General features: G+C 47.2%; 1 protein-coding gene and 1 long non-coding RNA gene across 2 annotated transcripts; one reads left to right on the top strand and one right to left on the bottom strand.

The window, feature by feature from the left end:
- On the bottom strand, positions 1 to 16,164 carry LOC118377486 (zinc-binding protein A33-like). The gene is made up of 5 exons (XM_052475959.1): positions 15,015 to 16,164; positions 6,474 to 6,704; positions 6,354 to 6,376; positions 820 to 938; positions 1 to 541 (listed from the first exon to the last, which is right to left on the bottom strand). The coding sequence occupies exons 1-5, from the start codon at positions 15,063 to 15,065 to the stop codon at positions 15 to 17; spliced, it is 951 nt and encodes a 316-aa protein (XP_052331919.1). The 5' UTR covers positions 15,066 to 16,164; the 3' UTR covers positions 1 to 14.
- Positions 9,458 to 18,201, top strand: LOC127910881 (uncharacterized). Its single transcript, XR_008076515.1, has 3 exons — positions 9,458 to 9,504; positions 15,289 to 15,542; positions 18,058 to 18,201. It is a non-coding gene; the product is annotated as an uncharacterized LOC127910881 (long non-coding RNA).
- The last annotated feature ends 119 nt before the right edge of the window (positions 18,202 to 18,320 follow it).

Here is an 18,320-nt window from a genome sequence, read left to right as displayed (position 1 = left end):
ACGGTTTTGAGAGTCTACTCCATCTTTATAGAGATCTTCCCTGGTACGATCCTCAGACGGTGAACTTTAGAAACGTGACCTACGGCTGGAAAGACTTGCTCAGTAAAGGTGTGTGTGAATGTGTGCAGGTGTGTGTTATTATCAGGGTCAGAGAATGACAGCTGTCCTCGGTCCCTGTCCAGCAGCACTCTGATCCTCTGGGGTTTTGGTCTCATTGTGATGGGAACACCTGGCCCTGATGCGGGGCGTGCTCTGTATTTACCTCCACTATAATACACAATCCACCGTTCAGGCTTCATGTTTCCCTTCCTCTGGGCAGCCTCTTGTACGACACCCACGGACCAGACTGTGCTGTCCCCAACCTCAACGTCCCAGCTGTGTGTCCCTGAGGTAAAGCCCTCGGAGCCCAGGACCAATGCATTGTAATCAAACCTCTCTGGGTTGTGAGGAAGCTGCTGACTCGCACAGAATCTTAGACTGGTCAGATCCTCGGACAGGACGAAATATCGGTAAGCGGTGTTTGGGTCCAGAATCACAGGACCTGAACAGACAGAACTAGAGATGATTAGAACTGGTCGTGATACCAGGACTGACACCAGGACAGAGGGAACTTGTAATTAGTTGATACACTTTATTGATTAAAAGGTGGTTCATGTTTTTGAACACTGTTACATGCAACAAAGTGTTTTCCTATAATATATTTTTGACAGAATATCATAATACCTGCTTTCGTCCTGTTTGTTTCAATGCATTAGTGTTTTACTGTTTAAAAAACATCATAAATTAAGGCAATTGTAGGTAGATAAAAATGATACTTACTGTATTTCACAATCCCCTGCATCTTCTCCCAGACTCTGAACTGTAGGTTGCCCAGGTGTTTGGCCACATCAATCAGTGCACCTGAGACCAGCTGTGGATCCGGCAGTGTGAAATGGGCTCTGAAAAAAACATTAAGGAGTCAGTGCTGCTGTGGGGGTTGGGTTCAGAACCACAGAGTCCAGTCAGTGCTGCTGTGGGGATTGGGTTCAGAACCACAGATTCAAGTCAGTGCTGCTGTGGGGGTTGGGTTCAGAACCACAGAGTCAAGTCAGTGCTGCTGTGGGGGTTGTGTTCAGAACCACAGAGTCAAGTCAGTGCTGCTGTGGAGGTTGGGTTCAGAACCACAGAGTCAAGTCAGTGCTGCTGTGGGGGTTTGGATTCAGAACCACAGAGTCAAGTCAGTGCTGCTGTGGGGGTTGGGTTCAGAACCACAGAGTCAAGTCAGTGCTGCTGTGGGGTTAGGTTCAGAACCACAGAGTCAAGTCAGTGCTGCTGTGGGGGTTGGGTTCAGAACCACAGAGTCAAGTCAGTGCTGCTGTGGGGGTTGGGTTCAGAACCACAGAGTCAAGTCAGTGCTGCTGTGGGGTTGGGTTCAGAACCACAGAGTCAAGTCAGTGCTGCTGTGGGGGTTGGTTCAGAACCACAGAGTCAAGTCAGTGCTGCTGGGGGGTTGTGTTCAGAACCACAGAGTCAAGTCAGTGCTGCTGTGGGGTTGGGTTCAGAACCACAGAGTCAAGTCAGTGCTGCTGTGGGGGTTGGGTTCAGAACCACAGAGTCAAGTCAGTGCTGCTGTGGGGTTGGGTTCAGAACCACAGAGTCAAGTCAGTGCTGCTGTGGGGTTGGGTTCAGAACCACAGAGTCAAGTCAGTGCTGCTGTGGGGTTGGGTTCAGAACCACAGAGTCAAGTCAGTGCTGCTGTGGGGGTTGGGTTCAGAACCACAGAGTCAAGTCAGTGCTGCTGTGGGGGTTGGGTTCAGAACCACAGAGTCCAGTCAGTGCTGCTGTGGGGATTGGGTTCAGAACCACAGATTCAAGTCAGTGCTGCTGTGGGGTTAGTTCAGAACCACAGAGTCAAGTCAGTGCTGCTGTGGGGGTTGTGTTCAGAACCACAGAGTCAAGTCAGTGCTGCTGTGGGGTTGGGTTCAGAACCACAGCGTCAAGTCAGTGCTGCTGTGGGGTTGGGTTCAGAACCACAGAGTCAAGTCAGTGCTGCTGTGGGGTTGGGTTCAGAACCACAGAGTCAAGTCAGTGCTGCTGTGGGGTTAGGTTCAGAACCACAGAGTCAAGTCAGTGCTGCTGTGGGGGTTTGGATTCAGAACCACAGAGTCAAGTCAGTGCTGCTGTGGGGGTTGGGTTCAGAACCACAGAGTCAAGTCAGTGCTGCTGTGGGGTTAAACCACAGAGTCAAGTCAGTGCTGCTGTGGGGTTGGGTTCAGAACCACAGAGTCAAGTCAGTGCTGCTGTGGGGGTTAGGTTCAGAACCACAGAGCCAAGTCAGTGCTGCTGTGGGGTTGGGTTCAGAACCACAGAGTCAAGTCAGTGCTGCTGTGGGGTTGGGTTCAGAACCACAGAGTCAAGTCAGTGCTGCTGTGGGGGTTGGGTTCAGAACCACAGAGTCAAGTCAGTGCTGCTGTGGGGGTTGGGTTCAGAACCACAGAGTCAAGTCAGTGCTGCTGTGGGGTTAGGTTCAGAACCACAGAGTCAAGTCAGTGCTGCTGTGGGGGTTGGGTTCAGAACCACAGAGTCAAGTCAGTGCTGCTGTGGGGGTTGGGTTCAGAACCACAGAGTCAAGTCAGTGCTGCTGTGGGGGTTGGGTTCAGAACCACAGAGTCAAGTCAGTGCTGCTGTGGGGTTGGGTTCAGTACCACAGAGTCAAGTCAGTGCTGCTGTGGGGTTGGGTTCAGAACCACAGAGTCAAGTCAGTGCTGCTGTGGGGGTTGGGTTCAGAACCACAGAGTCAAGTCAGTGCTGCTGTGGGGGTTGGGTTCAGAACCACAGAGTCAAGTCAGTGCTGCTGTGGGGGTTGGGTTCAGAACCACAGAGTCAAGTCAGTGCTGCTGTGGGGGTTGGGTTCAGAACCACAGAGTCAAGTCAGTGCTGCTGTGGGGGTTGGGTTCAGAACCACAGAGTCAAGTCAGTGCTGCTGTGGGGGTTGGGTTCAGAACCACAGAGTCAAGTCAGTGCTGCTGTGGGGTTGGATTCAGAACCACAGAGTCAAGTCAGTGCTGCTGTGGGGGTTGGGTTCAGAACCACAGAGTCAAGTCAGTGCTGCTGTGGGGTTGGGTTCAGAACCACAGAGTCAAGTCAGTGCTGCTGTGGGGGTTGGGTTCAGAACCACAGAGTCAAGTCAGTGCTGCTGTGGGGGTTGGGTTCAGAACCACAGAGTCAAGTCAGTGCTGCTGTGGGGGTTGGGTTCAGAACCACAGAGTCAAGTCAGTGCTGCTGTGGGGGTTGGGTTCAGAACCACAGAGTCAAGTCAGTGCTGCTGTGGGGGTTGTGTTCAGAACCACAGAGTCAAGTCAGTGCTGCTGTGGGGTTGGGTTCAGAACCACAGCGTCAAGTCAGTGCTGCTGTGGGGGTTAGGTTCAGAACCACAGAGTCAAGTCAGTGCTGCTGTGGGGGTTGGGTTCAGAACCACAGAGTCAAGTCAGTGCTGCTGTGGGGGTTGGGTTCAGAACCACAGAGTCAAGTCAGTGCTGCTGTGGGGGTTGGGTTCAGAACCACAGAGTCCAGTCAGTGCTGCTGTGGGGGTTGGGTTCAGAGCCACAGAGTCAAGTCAGTGCTGCTGTGGGGTTGGGTTCAGAACCACAGAGTCAAGTCAGTGCTGCTGTGGGGGTTGGGTTCAGAACCACAGAGTCAAGTCAGTGCTGCTGTGGGGGTTGGGTTCAGAACCACAGAGCCAAGTCAGTGCTGCTGTGGGGGTTGGGTTCAGAACCCCAGAGTCAAGTCAGTGCTGCTGTGGGGGTTGGTTTCAGAACCACAGAGCCAAGTCAGTGCTGCTGTGGGGGTTGGGTTCAGAACCACAGAGTCAAGTCAGTGCTGCTTTGGTGGGCGGGTTCAGAACCACAGAGTCTAGTCAGTGCTGCTGTGGGGGTTGGGTTCAGAACCACAGAGTCAAGTCAGTGCTGCTGTGGGGGTTGGGTTCAGAACCACAAAGTCAAGTCAGTGCTGCTGTGGGGGTTAGGTTCAGAACCACAGAGTCAAGTCAGTGCTGCTGTGGGGGTTGGGTTCAGAACCACAGAGTCGAGTCAGAGCTGCTGTGGGGGTTGGGTTCAGAACCACAGAGTCAAGTCAGTGCTGCTGTGGGGGTTAGGTTCAGAATCACAGAGTCAAGTCAGTGCTGCTGTGGGGTTGGGTTCAGAACCACAGAGTCAAGTCAGTGCTGCTGTGGGGGTTAGGTTCAGAACGACAGAGTCAAGTCAGTGCTGCTGTGGGGGTTGGGTTCAGAACCACAGAGTCAAGTCAGTGCTGCTGTGGGGTTAGGTTCAGAACCACAGAGTCAAGTCAGTGCTGCTGTGGGGGTTGTGTTCAGAACCACAGAGTCAAGTCAGTGCTGCTGTGGGGGTTGGGTTCAGAACCACAGAGTCAAGTCAGTGCTGCTGTGGGGGTTGGGTTCAGAACCACAGAGTCAAGTCAGTGCTGCTGTGGGGTTGGGTTCAGAACCACAGAGTCAAGTCAGTGCTGCTGTGGGGTTGGGTTCAGAACCACAGAGTCAAGTCAGTGCTGCTGTGGGGGTTGGGTTCAGAACCACAGAGTCAAGTCAGTGCTGCTGTGGGGGTTGGGTTCAGAACTACAGAGTCAAGTCAGTGCTGCTGTGGGGGTTGGGTTCAGAACCACAGAGTCAAGTCAGTGCTGCTGTGGGGGTTAGGTTCAGAACCACAGAGTCAAGTCAGTGCTGCTGTGGGGTTGGGTTCAGAGCCACAGAGTCAAGTCAGTGCTGCTGTGGGGTTAGGTTCAGAACCACAGAGTCAAGTCAGTGCTGCTGTGGGGGTTGGGTTCAGAACCACAGAGTCAAGTCAGTGCTGCTGTGGGGGTTGGGTTCAGAACCACAGAGCCAAGTCAGTGCTGCTGTGGGGTTGGGTTCAGAACCCCAGAGTCAAGTCAGTGCTGCTGTGGGGGTTGGGTTCAGAACCACAGAGCCAAGTCAGTGCTGCTGTGGGGTTGGGTTCAGAACCACAGAGTCAAGTCAGTGCTGCTTTGGTGGGCGGGTTCAGAACCACAGAGTCTAGTCAGTGCTGCTGTGGGGGTTGGGTTCAGAACCACAGAGTCAAGTCAGTGCTGCTGTGGGGGTTGGGTTCAGAACCACAAAGTCAAGTCAGTGCTGCTGTGGGGGTTAGGTTCAGAACCACAGAGTCAAGTCAGTGCTGCTGTGGGGTTGGGTTCAGAACCACAGAGTCAAGTCAGAGCTGCTGTGGGGTTGGGTTCAGAACCACAGAGTCAAGTCAGTGCTGCTGTGGGGGTTAGGTTCAGAATCACAGAGTCAAGTCAGTGCTGCTGTGGGGGTTGGGTTCAGAACCACAGAGTCAAGTCAGCGCTGCTGTGGGGTTAGGTTCAGAACGACAGAGTCAAGTCAGTGCTGCTGTGGGGGTTGGGTTCAGAACCACAGAGTCAAGTCAGTGCTGCTGTGGGGTTGGGTTCAGAACCACAGAGTCAAGTCAGTGCTGCTGTGGGGGTTTGTGTTCAGAACCACAGAGTCAAGTCAGTGCTGCTGTGGGGGTTGGGTTCAGAACCACAGAGTCAAGTCAGTGCTGCTGTGGGGTTGGGTTCAGAACCACAGAGTCAAGTCAGTGCTGCTGTGGGGTTGGGTTCAGAACCACAGAGTCAAGTCAGTGCTGCTGTGGGGGTTGGGTTCAGAACCACAGAGTCAAGTCAGTGCTGCTGTGGGGTTGGGTTCAGAACCACAGAGTCAAGTCAGTGCTGCTGTGGGGGTTGGGTTCAGAACTACAGAGTCAAGTCAGTGCTGCTGTGGGGGTTGGGTTCAGAACCACAGAGTCAAGTCAGTGCTGCTGTGGGGGTTAGGTTCAGAACCACAGAGTCAAGTCAGTGCTGCTGTGGGGGTTGGGTTCAGAACCACAGAGTCAAGTCAGTGCTGCTGTGGGGGTTGGGTTCAGAACCACAGAGTCAAGTCAGTGCTGCTGTGGGGGTTAGTTCAGAACCACAGAGTCAAGTCAGTGCTGCTGTGGGGGTTGTGTTCAGAACCACAGAGTCAAGTCAGTGCTGCTGTGGGGGTTGGGTTCAGAACCACAGAGTCAAGTCAGTGCTGCTGTGGGGTTGGGTTCAGAACCACAGAGTCAAGTCAGTGCTGCTGTGGGGGTTGGGTTCAGAACCACAGAGTCAAGTCAGTGCTGCTGTGGGGGTTGGGTTCAGAACCACAGAGTCAAGTCAGTGCTGCTGTGGGGTTGGGTTCAGAACCACAGAGTCAAGTCAGTGCTGCTGTGGGGGTTGGGTTCAGAACCACAGAGTCAAGTCAGTGCTGCTGTGGGGGTTGGGTTCAGAACCACAGAGTCAAGAGAGACAGGAGGCAGATCACTTACCTTTTCACTGTGGCCTTGTAGTTCTGCCGGGGGAGAAAATAGTAAATTAATACAAAATACTTTTTCCTGAAATCAAATCAGTCACAATAATCTAGTTACTGTTCAGATATTAGTCCTTACCAGCGGCAATGAGATGTCCTCAGCTCTCATCTCCTTCTCTATGGCTCTGATTGTATCTGAAAGTGATGATACCTGTCTGTTCATCTCTTCAATCTTCTCCTTCATCGTCTGACTCTTCTGCTCCTCTTCCTCCCTCAGTGTCGCTATACTGGCCTCCTCCTCCTCTTGTAGAAACTGGTGAAGCTTCTGAAATTCTTCCTTAATCTGCCTCTCTGTGTTCTGGGCCTGGCTCTGGAGACAGTGAGAGGACTAGATGATGATAGCCTTTTTGATAGTCTGATTTGTCCAGACCCACCTGCTCACACCCTTCATCTCCACCTGCTCACACCCCTCATCTCCACCTGCTCACACCCTTCATCTCCACCTGCTCACACCCTTCATCTCCACCTGCTCACATCCTTCATCTCCACCTGCTCACACCCCTCATCTCCACCTGCTCACACCCTTCATCTCCACCTGCTCACACCCCTCATCTCCACCTGCTCACACCCTTCATCTCCACCTGCTCACACCCTTCATCTCCACCTGCTCACACCCTTCATCTCCACCTGCTCACACCCTTCATCTCCACCTGCTCACATCCTTCATCTCCACCTGCTCACATCCCTCATCTCCACCTGCTCACATCCCTCATCTCCACCTGCTCACACCCTTCATCTCCACCTGCTCACATCCCTCATCTCCACCTGCTCACATCCCTCATCTCCACCTGCTCACACCCTTCATCTCCACCTGCTCACACCCCTCATCTCCACCTGCTCACATCCTTCATCTCCACCTGCTCACATCCCTCATCTCCACCTGCTCACACCCCTCATCTCCACCTGCTCACACCCCTCATCTCCACCTGCTCACACCCCTCATCTCCACCTGCTCACATCCCTCATCTCCACCTGCTCACATCCTTCATCTCCACCTGCTCACATCCCTCATCTCCACCTGCTCACATCCCTCATCTCCACCTGCTCACATCCTTCATCTCCACCTGCTCACATCCTTCATCTCCACCTGCTCACACCCCTCATCTCCACCTGCTCACATCCTTCATCTCCACCTGCTCACATCCCTCATCTCCACCTGCTCACATCCCTCATCTCCACCTGCTCACATCCCTCATCTCCACCTGCTCACATCCCTCATCTCCACCTGCTCACATCCCTCATCTCCACCTGCTCACATCCCTCATCTCCACCTGCTCACATCCTTCATCTCCACCTGCTCACATCCTTCATCTCCACCTGCTCACACCCCTCATCTCCACCTGCTCACATCCCTCATCTCCAGCGACTCACACCCCTCATCTCCACCTGCTCACACCCCTCATCTCCACCTGCTCACACCCCTCATCTCCACCGGCTCACACCCCTCATCTCCACCTGCTCACACCCCTCATCTCCACCTGCTCACACCCCTCATCTCCACCTGCTCACACCCCTCATCTCCACCTGCTCACACCCCTCATCTCCACCTGCTCACACCCCTCATCTCCACCTGCTCACATCCCTCATCTCCACCTGCTCACATCCTTCATCTCCACCTGCTCACATCCCTCATCTCCACCTGCTCACATCCTTCATCTCCACCTGCTCACATCCCTCATCTCCACCTGCTCACATCCTTCATCTCCACCTGCTCACATCCCTCATCTCCACCTGCTCACATCCTTCATCTCCACCTGCTCACACCCCTCATCTCCACCTGCTCACACCCCTCATCTCCACCTGCTCACACCCCTCATCTCCACCTGCTCACACCCCTCATCTCCAGTGCCCACACCCCTCATCTCCACCTGCTCACACCCCTCATCTCCACCTGCTCACACCCCTCATCTCCAGCGCCCACACCCCTCATCTCCACCTGCTCACACCCCTCATCCCCAGCGCCCACATCCCTCATCTCCAGCGCCCACACCCCTCATCCCCAGCGCCCACATCCCTCATCTCCAGCGCCCACACCCCTCATCCCCAGCGCCCACACCCCTCATCCCCAGCGCCCACACCCCTCATCTCCAGCGCCCACACCCCTCATCCCCAGCGCCCACACCCCTCATCTCCAGCGCCCACACCCCTCATCCCCAGCGCCCACACCCTCATCCCCAGCGCCCACACCCTCATCTCCAGCGCCCACACCCCTCATCCCCAGCGCCCACATCCCTCATCCCCAGCGCCCACATCCCTCATCCCCAGCGCCCACATCCCTCATCCCCAGCGCCCACATCCCTCATCCCCAGCGCCCACATCCCTCATCCCCAGCGCCCACATCCCTCATCTCCAGCGCCCACATCCCTCATCCCCAGCGCCCACATCCCTCATCTCCAGCGCCCACATCCCTCATCCCCAGCGCCCACATCCCTCATCCCCAGCGCCCACACCCCTCATCTCCAGCGCCCACACCCCTCATCTCCAGCGCCCACACCCCTCATCTCCAGCGCCCACACCCCTCTCTGCCACATGGCCTCAAACTGCACCATTTTGTTTCTCTCCGTCGACCCCCACACACTTTCAACATTTACATAATAAAGTATTTGAGCTTTCGATTGTGTTAACGATGGAGGATTGGTCGATTTCTAGTTTTTAAAGTAGACGCCTTTTCAAGATGATTGATGTGAAAAGTATCGTCCAACCCATCCGGTATCTCACTGCACCCTCATATGGCATATGTCTTGGATAATGCAGCCAGACGGACTCAAAACTCCGCCCATAACTTTATGACGTCATAACATTCCCAGAAGGCCTGGATTGTCGAGTCATTGTTAGTTTTACACTTAATAGACTCTTCAGGATTTAACTTTTATTTCAGTATTCAGAGTGGAGTCAATGGAGGGGGACTATAATATATAATAATATATGCCATTTAGCTGACGCTTTTATCCAAAGCGACTTACAGTCATGTGTGCATACATTCTACGTATGGGTGGTCCCGGGAATCGAACCCACTACCCTGGCGTTACAAGCGCCATGCTCTACCAACTGAGCCACAGAAGAACTATGTCTCATGAAGCCGTTAGAAGACTGTTGCTGACTGACAGGAGGTACAGTATAAAATATTTTGCCTATAATAAATTATGTATATCACGTCTCTGTGATTCGATACTCTAGTTAATGATTACATTACTTTTTTTAACACACTGTCTATGTTTTGCTCAGTCTGGCAGTAAACCCAGAGCTAATGTCTCTTTCGGCTGCTGATGACAACAACTGCATGTAAAGTGTTGTTCTACATCTATTGGTGCAGATTAACTCATGTTTATTGATGCAGATTAACTCATGTTTATTGGTGCAGATTAACTCATGTTTATTGGTGCAGATTAACTCATGTTTATTGGTGCAGATTAACTCATGTTTATTGGTGCAGATTAACTCATGTTTATTGGTGCAGATTAACTCATGTTTATTGGTGCAGATTAACTCATGTTTATTGGTGCAGATTAACTCATGTTTATTGGTGCAGATTAACTCATGCTGATTGGTGCAGATTAACTCATGCTGATTGGTGCAGATTAACTCATGCTGATTGGTGCAGATTAACTCATGTTTATTGGTGCAGATTAACTCATGTTTATTGGTGCAGATTAACTCATGTTTATTGGTGCAGATTAACTCATGTTTATTGGTGCAGATTAACTCATGTTTATTGGTGATTAACTCAGTTTATTAAGATTAACTCATGTTTATTGGTGTTTAACTCATGTTTATTGGTGCAGATTAACTCATGTTTATTGGTGCAGATTAACTCATGTTTATTGGTGCAGATTAACTCATGTTTATTGGTGCAGATTAACTCATGTTTATTGGTGCAGATTAACTCATGTTTATTGGTGCAGATTAACTCATGTTTATTGATGCAGATTAACTCATGTTTATTGGTGCAGATTAACTCATGTTTATTGTTTATTGGTGCAGATTAACTCATGTTTATTGATGCAGATTAACTCATGTTTATTGGTGCAGATTAACTCATGTTTATTGGTGCAGATTAACTCATGCTGATTGGTGCAGATTAACTCATGTTTATTGGTGCAGATTAACTCATGTTTATTGGTGCAGATTAACTCATGTTTATTGGTGCAGATTAACTCATGTTTATTGGTGCAGATTAACTCATGTTTATTGGTGCAGATTAACTCATGTTTATTGGTGCAGATTAACTCATGTTTATTGGTGCAGATTAACTCATGTTTATTGGTGCAGATTAACTCATGTTTATTGGTGCAGATTAACTCATGTTTATTGGTGCAGATTAACTCATGTTTATTGGTGCAGATTAACTCATGTTTATTGGTGCAGATTAACTCATGTTTATTGATGCAGATTAACTCATGTTTATTGATGCAGATTAACTCATGTTTATTGATGCAGATTAACTCATGTTTATTGGTGCAGATTAACTCATGTTTATTGGTGCAGATTAACTCATGTTTATTGTTTTATTGGTGCAGATTAACTCATGTTTATTGATGCAGATTAACTCATGTTTATTGGTGCAGATTAACTCATGTTTATTGATGCAGATTAACTCATGTTTATTGATGCAGATTAACTCATGTTTATTGGTGCAGATTAACTCATGTTTATTGGTGCAGATTAACTCATGTTTATTGGTGCAGATTAACTCATGTTTATTGATGCAGATTAACTCATGTTTATTGATGCAGATTAACTCATGTTTATTGGTGCAGATTAACTCATGTTTATTGGTGCAGATTAACTCATGTTTATTGGTGCAGATTAACTCATGTTTATTGATGCAGATTAACTCATGTTTATTGGTGCAGATTAACTCATGTTTATTGATGCAGATTAACTCATGTTTATTGGTGCAGATTAACTCATGTTTATTGATGCAGATTAACTCATGTTTATTGGTGCAGATTAACTCATGTTTATTGGTGCAGATTAACTCATGTTTATTGGTGCAGATTAACTCATGTTTATTGATGCAGATTAACTCATGTTTATTGATGCAGATTAACTCATGTTTATTGGTGCAGATTAACTCATGTTTATTGGTGCAGATTAACTCATGTTTATTGGTGCAGATTAACTCATGTTTATTGATGCAGATTAACTCATGTTTATTGGTGCAGATTAACTCATGTTTATTGATGCAGATTAACTCATGTTTATTGGTGCAGATTAACTCATGTTTATTGACGCAGATTAACTCATGTTTATTGATGCAGATTAACTCATGTTTATTTGTGCAGATTAACTCATGCTTTATTGGTGCAGATTAACTCATGTTTATTGATGCAGATTAACTCATGTTTATTGATGCAGATTAACTCATGTTTATTGGTGCAGATTAACTCATGTTTATTGGTGCAGATTAACTCATGTTTATTGATGCAGATTAACTCATGTTTATTTGTGCAGATTAACTCATGCTGATTGATGCAGATTAACTCATGTTTATTGATGCAGATTAACTCATGTTTATTGGTGCAGATTAACTCATGTTTATTGGTGCAGATTAACTCATGTTTATTGATGCAGATTAACTCATGTTTATTTGTGCAGATTAACTCATGTTTATTGGTGCAGATTAACTCATGCTGATTGGTGCAGATTAACTCATGTTTATTGATGCAGATTAAGTCATGCATATTGATGCAGATTAACTCATGTTTATTGATGCAGATTAACTCATGCTGATTGGTGCAGATTAACCCATGTTTATTGGTGCAGATTAACTCATGCTGATTGGTGCAGATTAACTCATGCTGATTGGTGCAGATTAACCCATGTTTATTGATGCAGATTAACTCATGTTTATTGATGCAGATTAACTCATGCTGATTGGTGCAGATTAACTCATGTTTATTGGTGCAGATTAAGTCATGCATATTGATGCAGATTAATTTGTGTATATTGGTGCAGATTAACTCATGCATATTGATGCACATTACCTCATGCATATTGATGCAGATTAACTCATGCATATTGTGTCACGCCCTGACCTTAGAGAGCCTTTTCATTTCTCTATTTGGTGAGGTCAGGGTGTGATTTGGGTGGGCATTCTAGTTTTCTATTTCTTTGTTGGCCGGGTATGGTTCCCAATCAGCTGTCTATCGTTGTCTCTGATTGGGAATCTGTTATGGGATTTTTTTAGGAATAATGACTGAATGATGTTTACATTTAACGTAGAACTATAACTAACAGAATACTACCCTGTCACTGTATGATTGTATGAATCTTATTAGAATCATAACACTAAATCTAATGTGTGTAGTTTTCGTCCAGAATTAGAAGGACTGTCTGTTCCTTGTTAGAAACGAATGGAGCTATCGTCAGACCGGCCGGAATACTGTGTTCCTTACAGGACATCCTCTCCCCACCCAGGGAGGGGAGAGACCTGGGGCTTGTAGTAGATTGTTTAACAGGTGGCAGACAATGTGAGAAGGCTTGTGAACTATATTGCCATTGTATCTGAGAGGAGGCGGGACATTTCTGACGAAATGAGCGGTATATAAACCAATGTACATGGTATTATGACCAGAGCTCTCTAAATAAACAGTCCTGACAATTGTAGATGGGCCTCGGTATGATTCTTTACAAGCAGTTTCCTACAAATTATGGGTATCAGGCTGAGTAATCAATTCAATTGGGTTTATGAACACTGAGAACTCAATTCTAAACTCATGCTGATTGGTGCATATTAACTCATGCTGATTGGTGCATATTAACTCATGCTGATTGGTGCAGATTAACTCATGCTGATTGGTGCATATTAACTCATGCTGATTGGTGCATATTAACTCATGCTGATTGGTGCATATTAACTCGTGCTGATTGGTGCATATTAACTCGTGCTGATTGGTGCAGATGAACTCATGCTGATTGGTGCAGATGAACTCATGCTGATTGGTGCAGATGAACTCATGCTGATTGGTGCAGATGAACTCATGCTGATTGGTGCAGATGAACTCATGCTGATTGGTGCAGATGAACTCATGCTGATTGGTGCATATGAACTCATGCTGATTGGTGCAGATGAACTCATGCTGATTGGTGCAGACTAACTCATGCTGATTGGTGCAGATGAACTCATGCTGATTGGTGCAGACTAACTCATGCTGATTGGTGCAGATGAACTCATGCTGATTGGTGCAGACAACTCATGCTGATTGGTGCAGATGAACTCATGTTTTTGCTCCTGGTTTCGTCCCTCTGGTTCAGTGATTATTTATTAGTAGTAGCATAATTCATAAATGGCAGTGTTTTATATGGACCCATTTTGGTTCAGTGAAGAAGAACCTCCAGGGACTTCAAACTCAACTCTGGACCTCGAAGCCAGTTCAACTGCATTTAAAAAAATATTTCTCCCATCTAATCAGCGACTGGTTACGATCTGGGACAACAGGTGTGTGCAATTAATTATCAGGTAGAAGAGAAAACCAGCAGGCTCTGGACCTCGTAGGGGTAAGAGTTGAATACCCCTGCTCTAGGGTTCTGATCAAATAACCCTATAAAAGGGTTCTAATATAGAATGTCGAGGAGTTCCACACAGGAAGCAAGCAATAGAACCCTTTTTGGTTCTATAAGGAATCTTAGGTACCATCTGCTATCGTTCCATTCCTTGACACGCCAAACAAAGTCCAGATTGTAATGTTTGCATAAGGAGTAAGCATCGAACCCCTCTGAACAATACAACTCATTCTTACCTTAATATGCCAAGCTGTTTCATCACAGGTTAGTTTAACTTTATTAAAGACTTCCAGTTTCTCCTGTAAGGGCTTCAGGGCAGTCTGGAGCTCCTCCTACAATGAAACATTGACACTTTACTATGGACAGAGTCTCTGTGTTCTAGTGTTACTATGGACAGAGCATCTGTGTTCTAGTGTTACTATGGACAGAGTCTCTGTGTTCTAGTGTTACTATGGACAAAGCATCTGTATTCTAGTGTTACTATGGACAGAGCATCTGTGTTCTAGTGTTACTATGGACAGAGCATCTGTGTCCTAGCTTTACTATGGACAGAGTCTCTGTGTTCTAGCGTTACTATGGACAGAGCATCTGTGTTCTAGTGTTACTATGGACAGAGTCTCTGTGTTCTAGTGTTACTATGGACAGAGCATCTGTGTTCTAGTGTTACTATGGACAGAGTCTCTGTGTTCTAGTGTTACTATGGACAGAGCATCTGTGTTCTAGTGTTACTATGGACAGAGTCTGTGTTCTAGTGTTACTATGGACAGAGCATCTGTGTTCTAGTGTTACTATGGACAGAGTCTCTGTGTTCTAGTGTTACTATGGACAGAGTCTCTGTGTTCTAGTGTTACTATGGACAGAGTCTCTGTGTTCTAGTGTTACTATGGACAGAGTCTCTGTGTTCTAGTGTTACTATGGACAGAGTCTCTGTGTTCTCGTGTTACTATGGACAGAGTCTCTGTGTTCTAGTGTTACTATGGACAAAGCCTCTGTGTTCTAGCTCTGTGTTCTTAGGCATTAACACACACACACACACACACACACACACACACACACACACACACACACACACACCATTTTAGACAGCTGAAAATACACAAGAACATATTGATACCTTATGATCCTGTACAGCCTCAGCTAGCGGTTTGTGGTTACGTTGTCTCATATCCTGCCACACCAAACAGACAGGCTGTTTGTCCTCCAGCTCCAGTGTCTCTCCATGCAGACCGCAGAGTGCAGAGCTTATCTTGCTTGTTGATTTCTGACTACCTGTATGTGACTGTGAGAAGGCCTCACACAGGCTCTCTAGAGGAAGGTTAGGAGGATACCAGTCTTTGGAACATTTTCTCCTGCAGACCGGACATTCCCGATATCCCCTTTGTTTCCAGGTTTCCCGCAGACAGGTGTCACAGAAGCTGTGGCCACACGGCACTAGAACGGGATCCTTGAAGATGTCACGGCACACAAGACAGGAGAGATCCTGCTATTGGAAAGATGAACCAGAAGCCATTTTGTAATGAAATCAGTCACTTCCCTCTAATAGCCCCTGAAAGAAGCAGACATTGACTTCAGTGTTGTTTAAATCTTAGTGTTGATGATATTGTCCTGCTCTTCAATAGATGCTGTGAGTCTTGAAGTTGTGGTAAGTTAGTTGTAGTGAGTTATAGAGTCCTTTATAGTGTCTTCTGGCCACCGTATCTGGGACTGTACCCTTCTGAACTTTTGACTCTCTGCAGTACAGGTGGCTTAGGGGTGGGGCTTAGGAGTGTGTATGTGTGTATGTGTGTGTGTGTGTGTGTGTGTGTGTGTGTGTGTGTGTGTGTGTGTGTGTGTGTGTGTGTGTGTGTGTGTGTGTGTGTGTGTGTGTGTGTGTGTGTGTGTGTGTGTGTGTGTAACCTGTGTGCAATCTAAGTGTCTCATGATCTCTTACATCATGAGTATATATATATAGTATATATACACCTGTTCTGAAAGGCCCCAGGGTCTGGAACACCACCAAGCAAGCGACACCATGAAGACCAAGGAGCTCTCCAACCAGGTCAGGGACAAAGCTGTGGGGAAGTACAGATCAGGGTTGGGTTATAAACAAATATCAGAAACTTTGAACGTCCCACGGAGCACCATTTAATCGATTATTTAAAAAATGTAAAGAATATGGCACCAACCACAACAAACCTGCCAAGAGAGGGCCCCCCACCAAAACTCACGGACCAGGCAAGGAGGGCATTAATCAGAGAGGCAACAAAGAGACCAAAGATAACCCTGAAGGAGCTGCAAAGCTCCACAGCGGAGATTGGAGTATCTGTCCATAGTACCACTTTAAGCCATACACTCCACAGAGCTTGGCTTTACGGAAGAGTAGCCATTGCTTAAATAAACAAATAAGCAAACACGTTTGGTGTTCACCAAAAGGCATGTGGGAGACTCTCCAAACATATGGAAGAAGGTACTCTGGCCAGATGAGACTAAAATTGAGCTGTTTGTCCATCAAGGAAAACCCTATGTCTTGCGCAAACCTAACACCTCTCATCACCCCGAGAACACCATCCCATGATGATTTTCATCGGCAGGGACTGGGAAACTGGTCAGAATTGAAGGAATGATGGATGGCACTAAATACAGGGGAATTCTTGAGGGAAACCTGTTTCAGTCTTCCAGAGATTTGAGACTGGGACGGAGGTTCACCTTCCAACAGGACAATGACCCTAAGCATACTGCTAAAGCAACACTTGAGTGGTTTAAGGGGAAACATTTAAATATCTTAGTCAAAGCCCAGACCTCAATCCAATTGGGAATCTGTGGTATGACTTAAAGATTGCTGTACACCAGCGGAACTCATCCAACATGAAGGAGTTGGAGCAGTTTTGCCTTGAAGAATCGGCAACAATCTCAGTGGCTAGATGTGTCAACCTTATAGAGACATACCCCAAGAGACTTGCAGCTGTAATTGCTATAAAAGGTGGTTCTACAAAGTATTGACTTGGGGGGGATAGTTATGCACTCTCAAGTTTTCTGTGTTTTTGTCTTATCTCTTGTTTGTTTCACAATAAAACATATTTTGTATCTTGAAAGTGGTAGACATGTTGTGTAAATCAACTGATACAAACCCTCAGAAATCCATTTTAATTCCAGGTTGTAAGGCAACAAAATAGGAAAAATACCAAAGGGGGTGAATACTTTGGCAAGCCACTGTATAGGGAATAGGGTGTCATTTGGGACACAACCCCTACGGTGTCCCTGCCTGCTATGACAGGTATATACAGTATGCAACTCTAAATAACACATCGATCTCTGTCAGTACAATTTCTAATATAGTGAATGAAATCACTTTGACAAAGATGAATGACAGCAATGAGTTACAATCGCTCCCTCTCTTTCTCTCTCTCTGTCTCAATTCAATACATTTTAAGGGCTTCATTGGCATAGGAAACATATGTTAAGATTGCCAAAGCAAGTGAAGTAGATATTATAGAATGGAGAAAGGAATCCCAATGAACAAATTAACGTATAACAAGACTGTCGACCAATCCGGTTCACCTTGTCATGCTGCGTCACGCGGTTGCTAAGCTAATCGTCACGCAATCCCTTCTAAAAAAATAGGATTAGATGGCTCATTCGAATGAAGACATCTTTTTGAATGTTAAAAGACGAGACAGAGGCGAGTAACCAGTCTTATTCAGTACATTGCAATTATATCCGGGTATCTCAAGCACACCTGTAAAACACATGAGTTGCAGTAATTAACATTTACCAACTGATGGCATCACTCCCCCCTCCCCCTTCAATCCATTTTGCTCATGACCTTACAAAGGCACCCTTTGCCAGATCTGTGTAAAGCTGTTCTAATTCTAGTTGTAAAGACTTGAACACAGACTCCTCTTCTTCAGATAGATTATATTTCTTTAGAAAACTGCCAAGCTTGCTCATCATCTCCCTTTTCTCTAAGGTTCTTTAATTGCATCAGCTCTTTGGCACGTTTAGTGGCTACCACTCTGACTTTATATATGAAACATTCCCATCTTACTTCCGTGACCCATGTCTTTTCTTGCAAAAATATCTTTAGTTAATGATTTGATGTTTTCAGTGAGAGTAGTATCTTTAAGAAGTGTGTTGTTTATTTTCCAATATCCTCAAGTACCTTTTGATTTTTTTACTAGCTTGTAAATTCAGGGAAATCAAGTGAGAGGGAGCCAAGATGGCGTCGCTGTGAGAGGGAGCCAAGATGGCGTCGCTGTGAGAGGGAGCCAAGATGGCGTCGCTGTGAGAGGGAGCCAAGATGGCGTCGCTGTGAGAGGGAGCCAAGATGGAGGGAGCCAAGATGGCGTCGCTGTGAGAGGGAGCCAAGATGGCGTCGCTGTGAGAGGGAGCCAAGATGGCGTCGCTGTGAGAGGGAGCCAATATGGCGTCGCTGCGAGAGGGA

Source organism: Oncorhynchus keta, chromosome 23 (assembly GCF_023373465.1).
Source record: "Oncorhynchus keta strain PuntledgeMale-10-30-2019 chromosome 23, Oket_V2, whole genome shotgun sequence".
NCBI classification, from domain to species: Eukaryota; Metazoa; Chordata; class Actinopteri; order Salmoniformes; family Salmonidae; genus Oncorhynchus; species Oncorhynchus keta.
Note: the sequence above shows the minus strand (reverse complement) of the source record. Positions and strands in the feature narration are given on the sequence as shown.

Bases quoted from the DNA above. Each gene is read 5' to 3' on its own strand.
- LOC118377486 (XM_052475959.1), bottom strand. From the start codon at position 15,065: ATGAGACAACGTAACCACAAACCGCTAGCTGAGGCTGTACAGGATCAT. The intron at 6,705-15,014 runs GTATCAATATGT...CACTGTCTCCAG, and splicing joins AGGCTGTACAGGATCATAAG to AGCCAGGCCCAGAACACAGA. The intron at 939-6,353 runs GTAAGTGATCTG...TGTTTTTTTCAG, and splicing joins TACAAGGCCACAGTGAAAAG to AGCCCATTTCACACTGCCGG.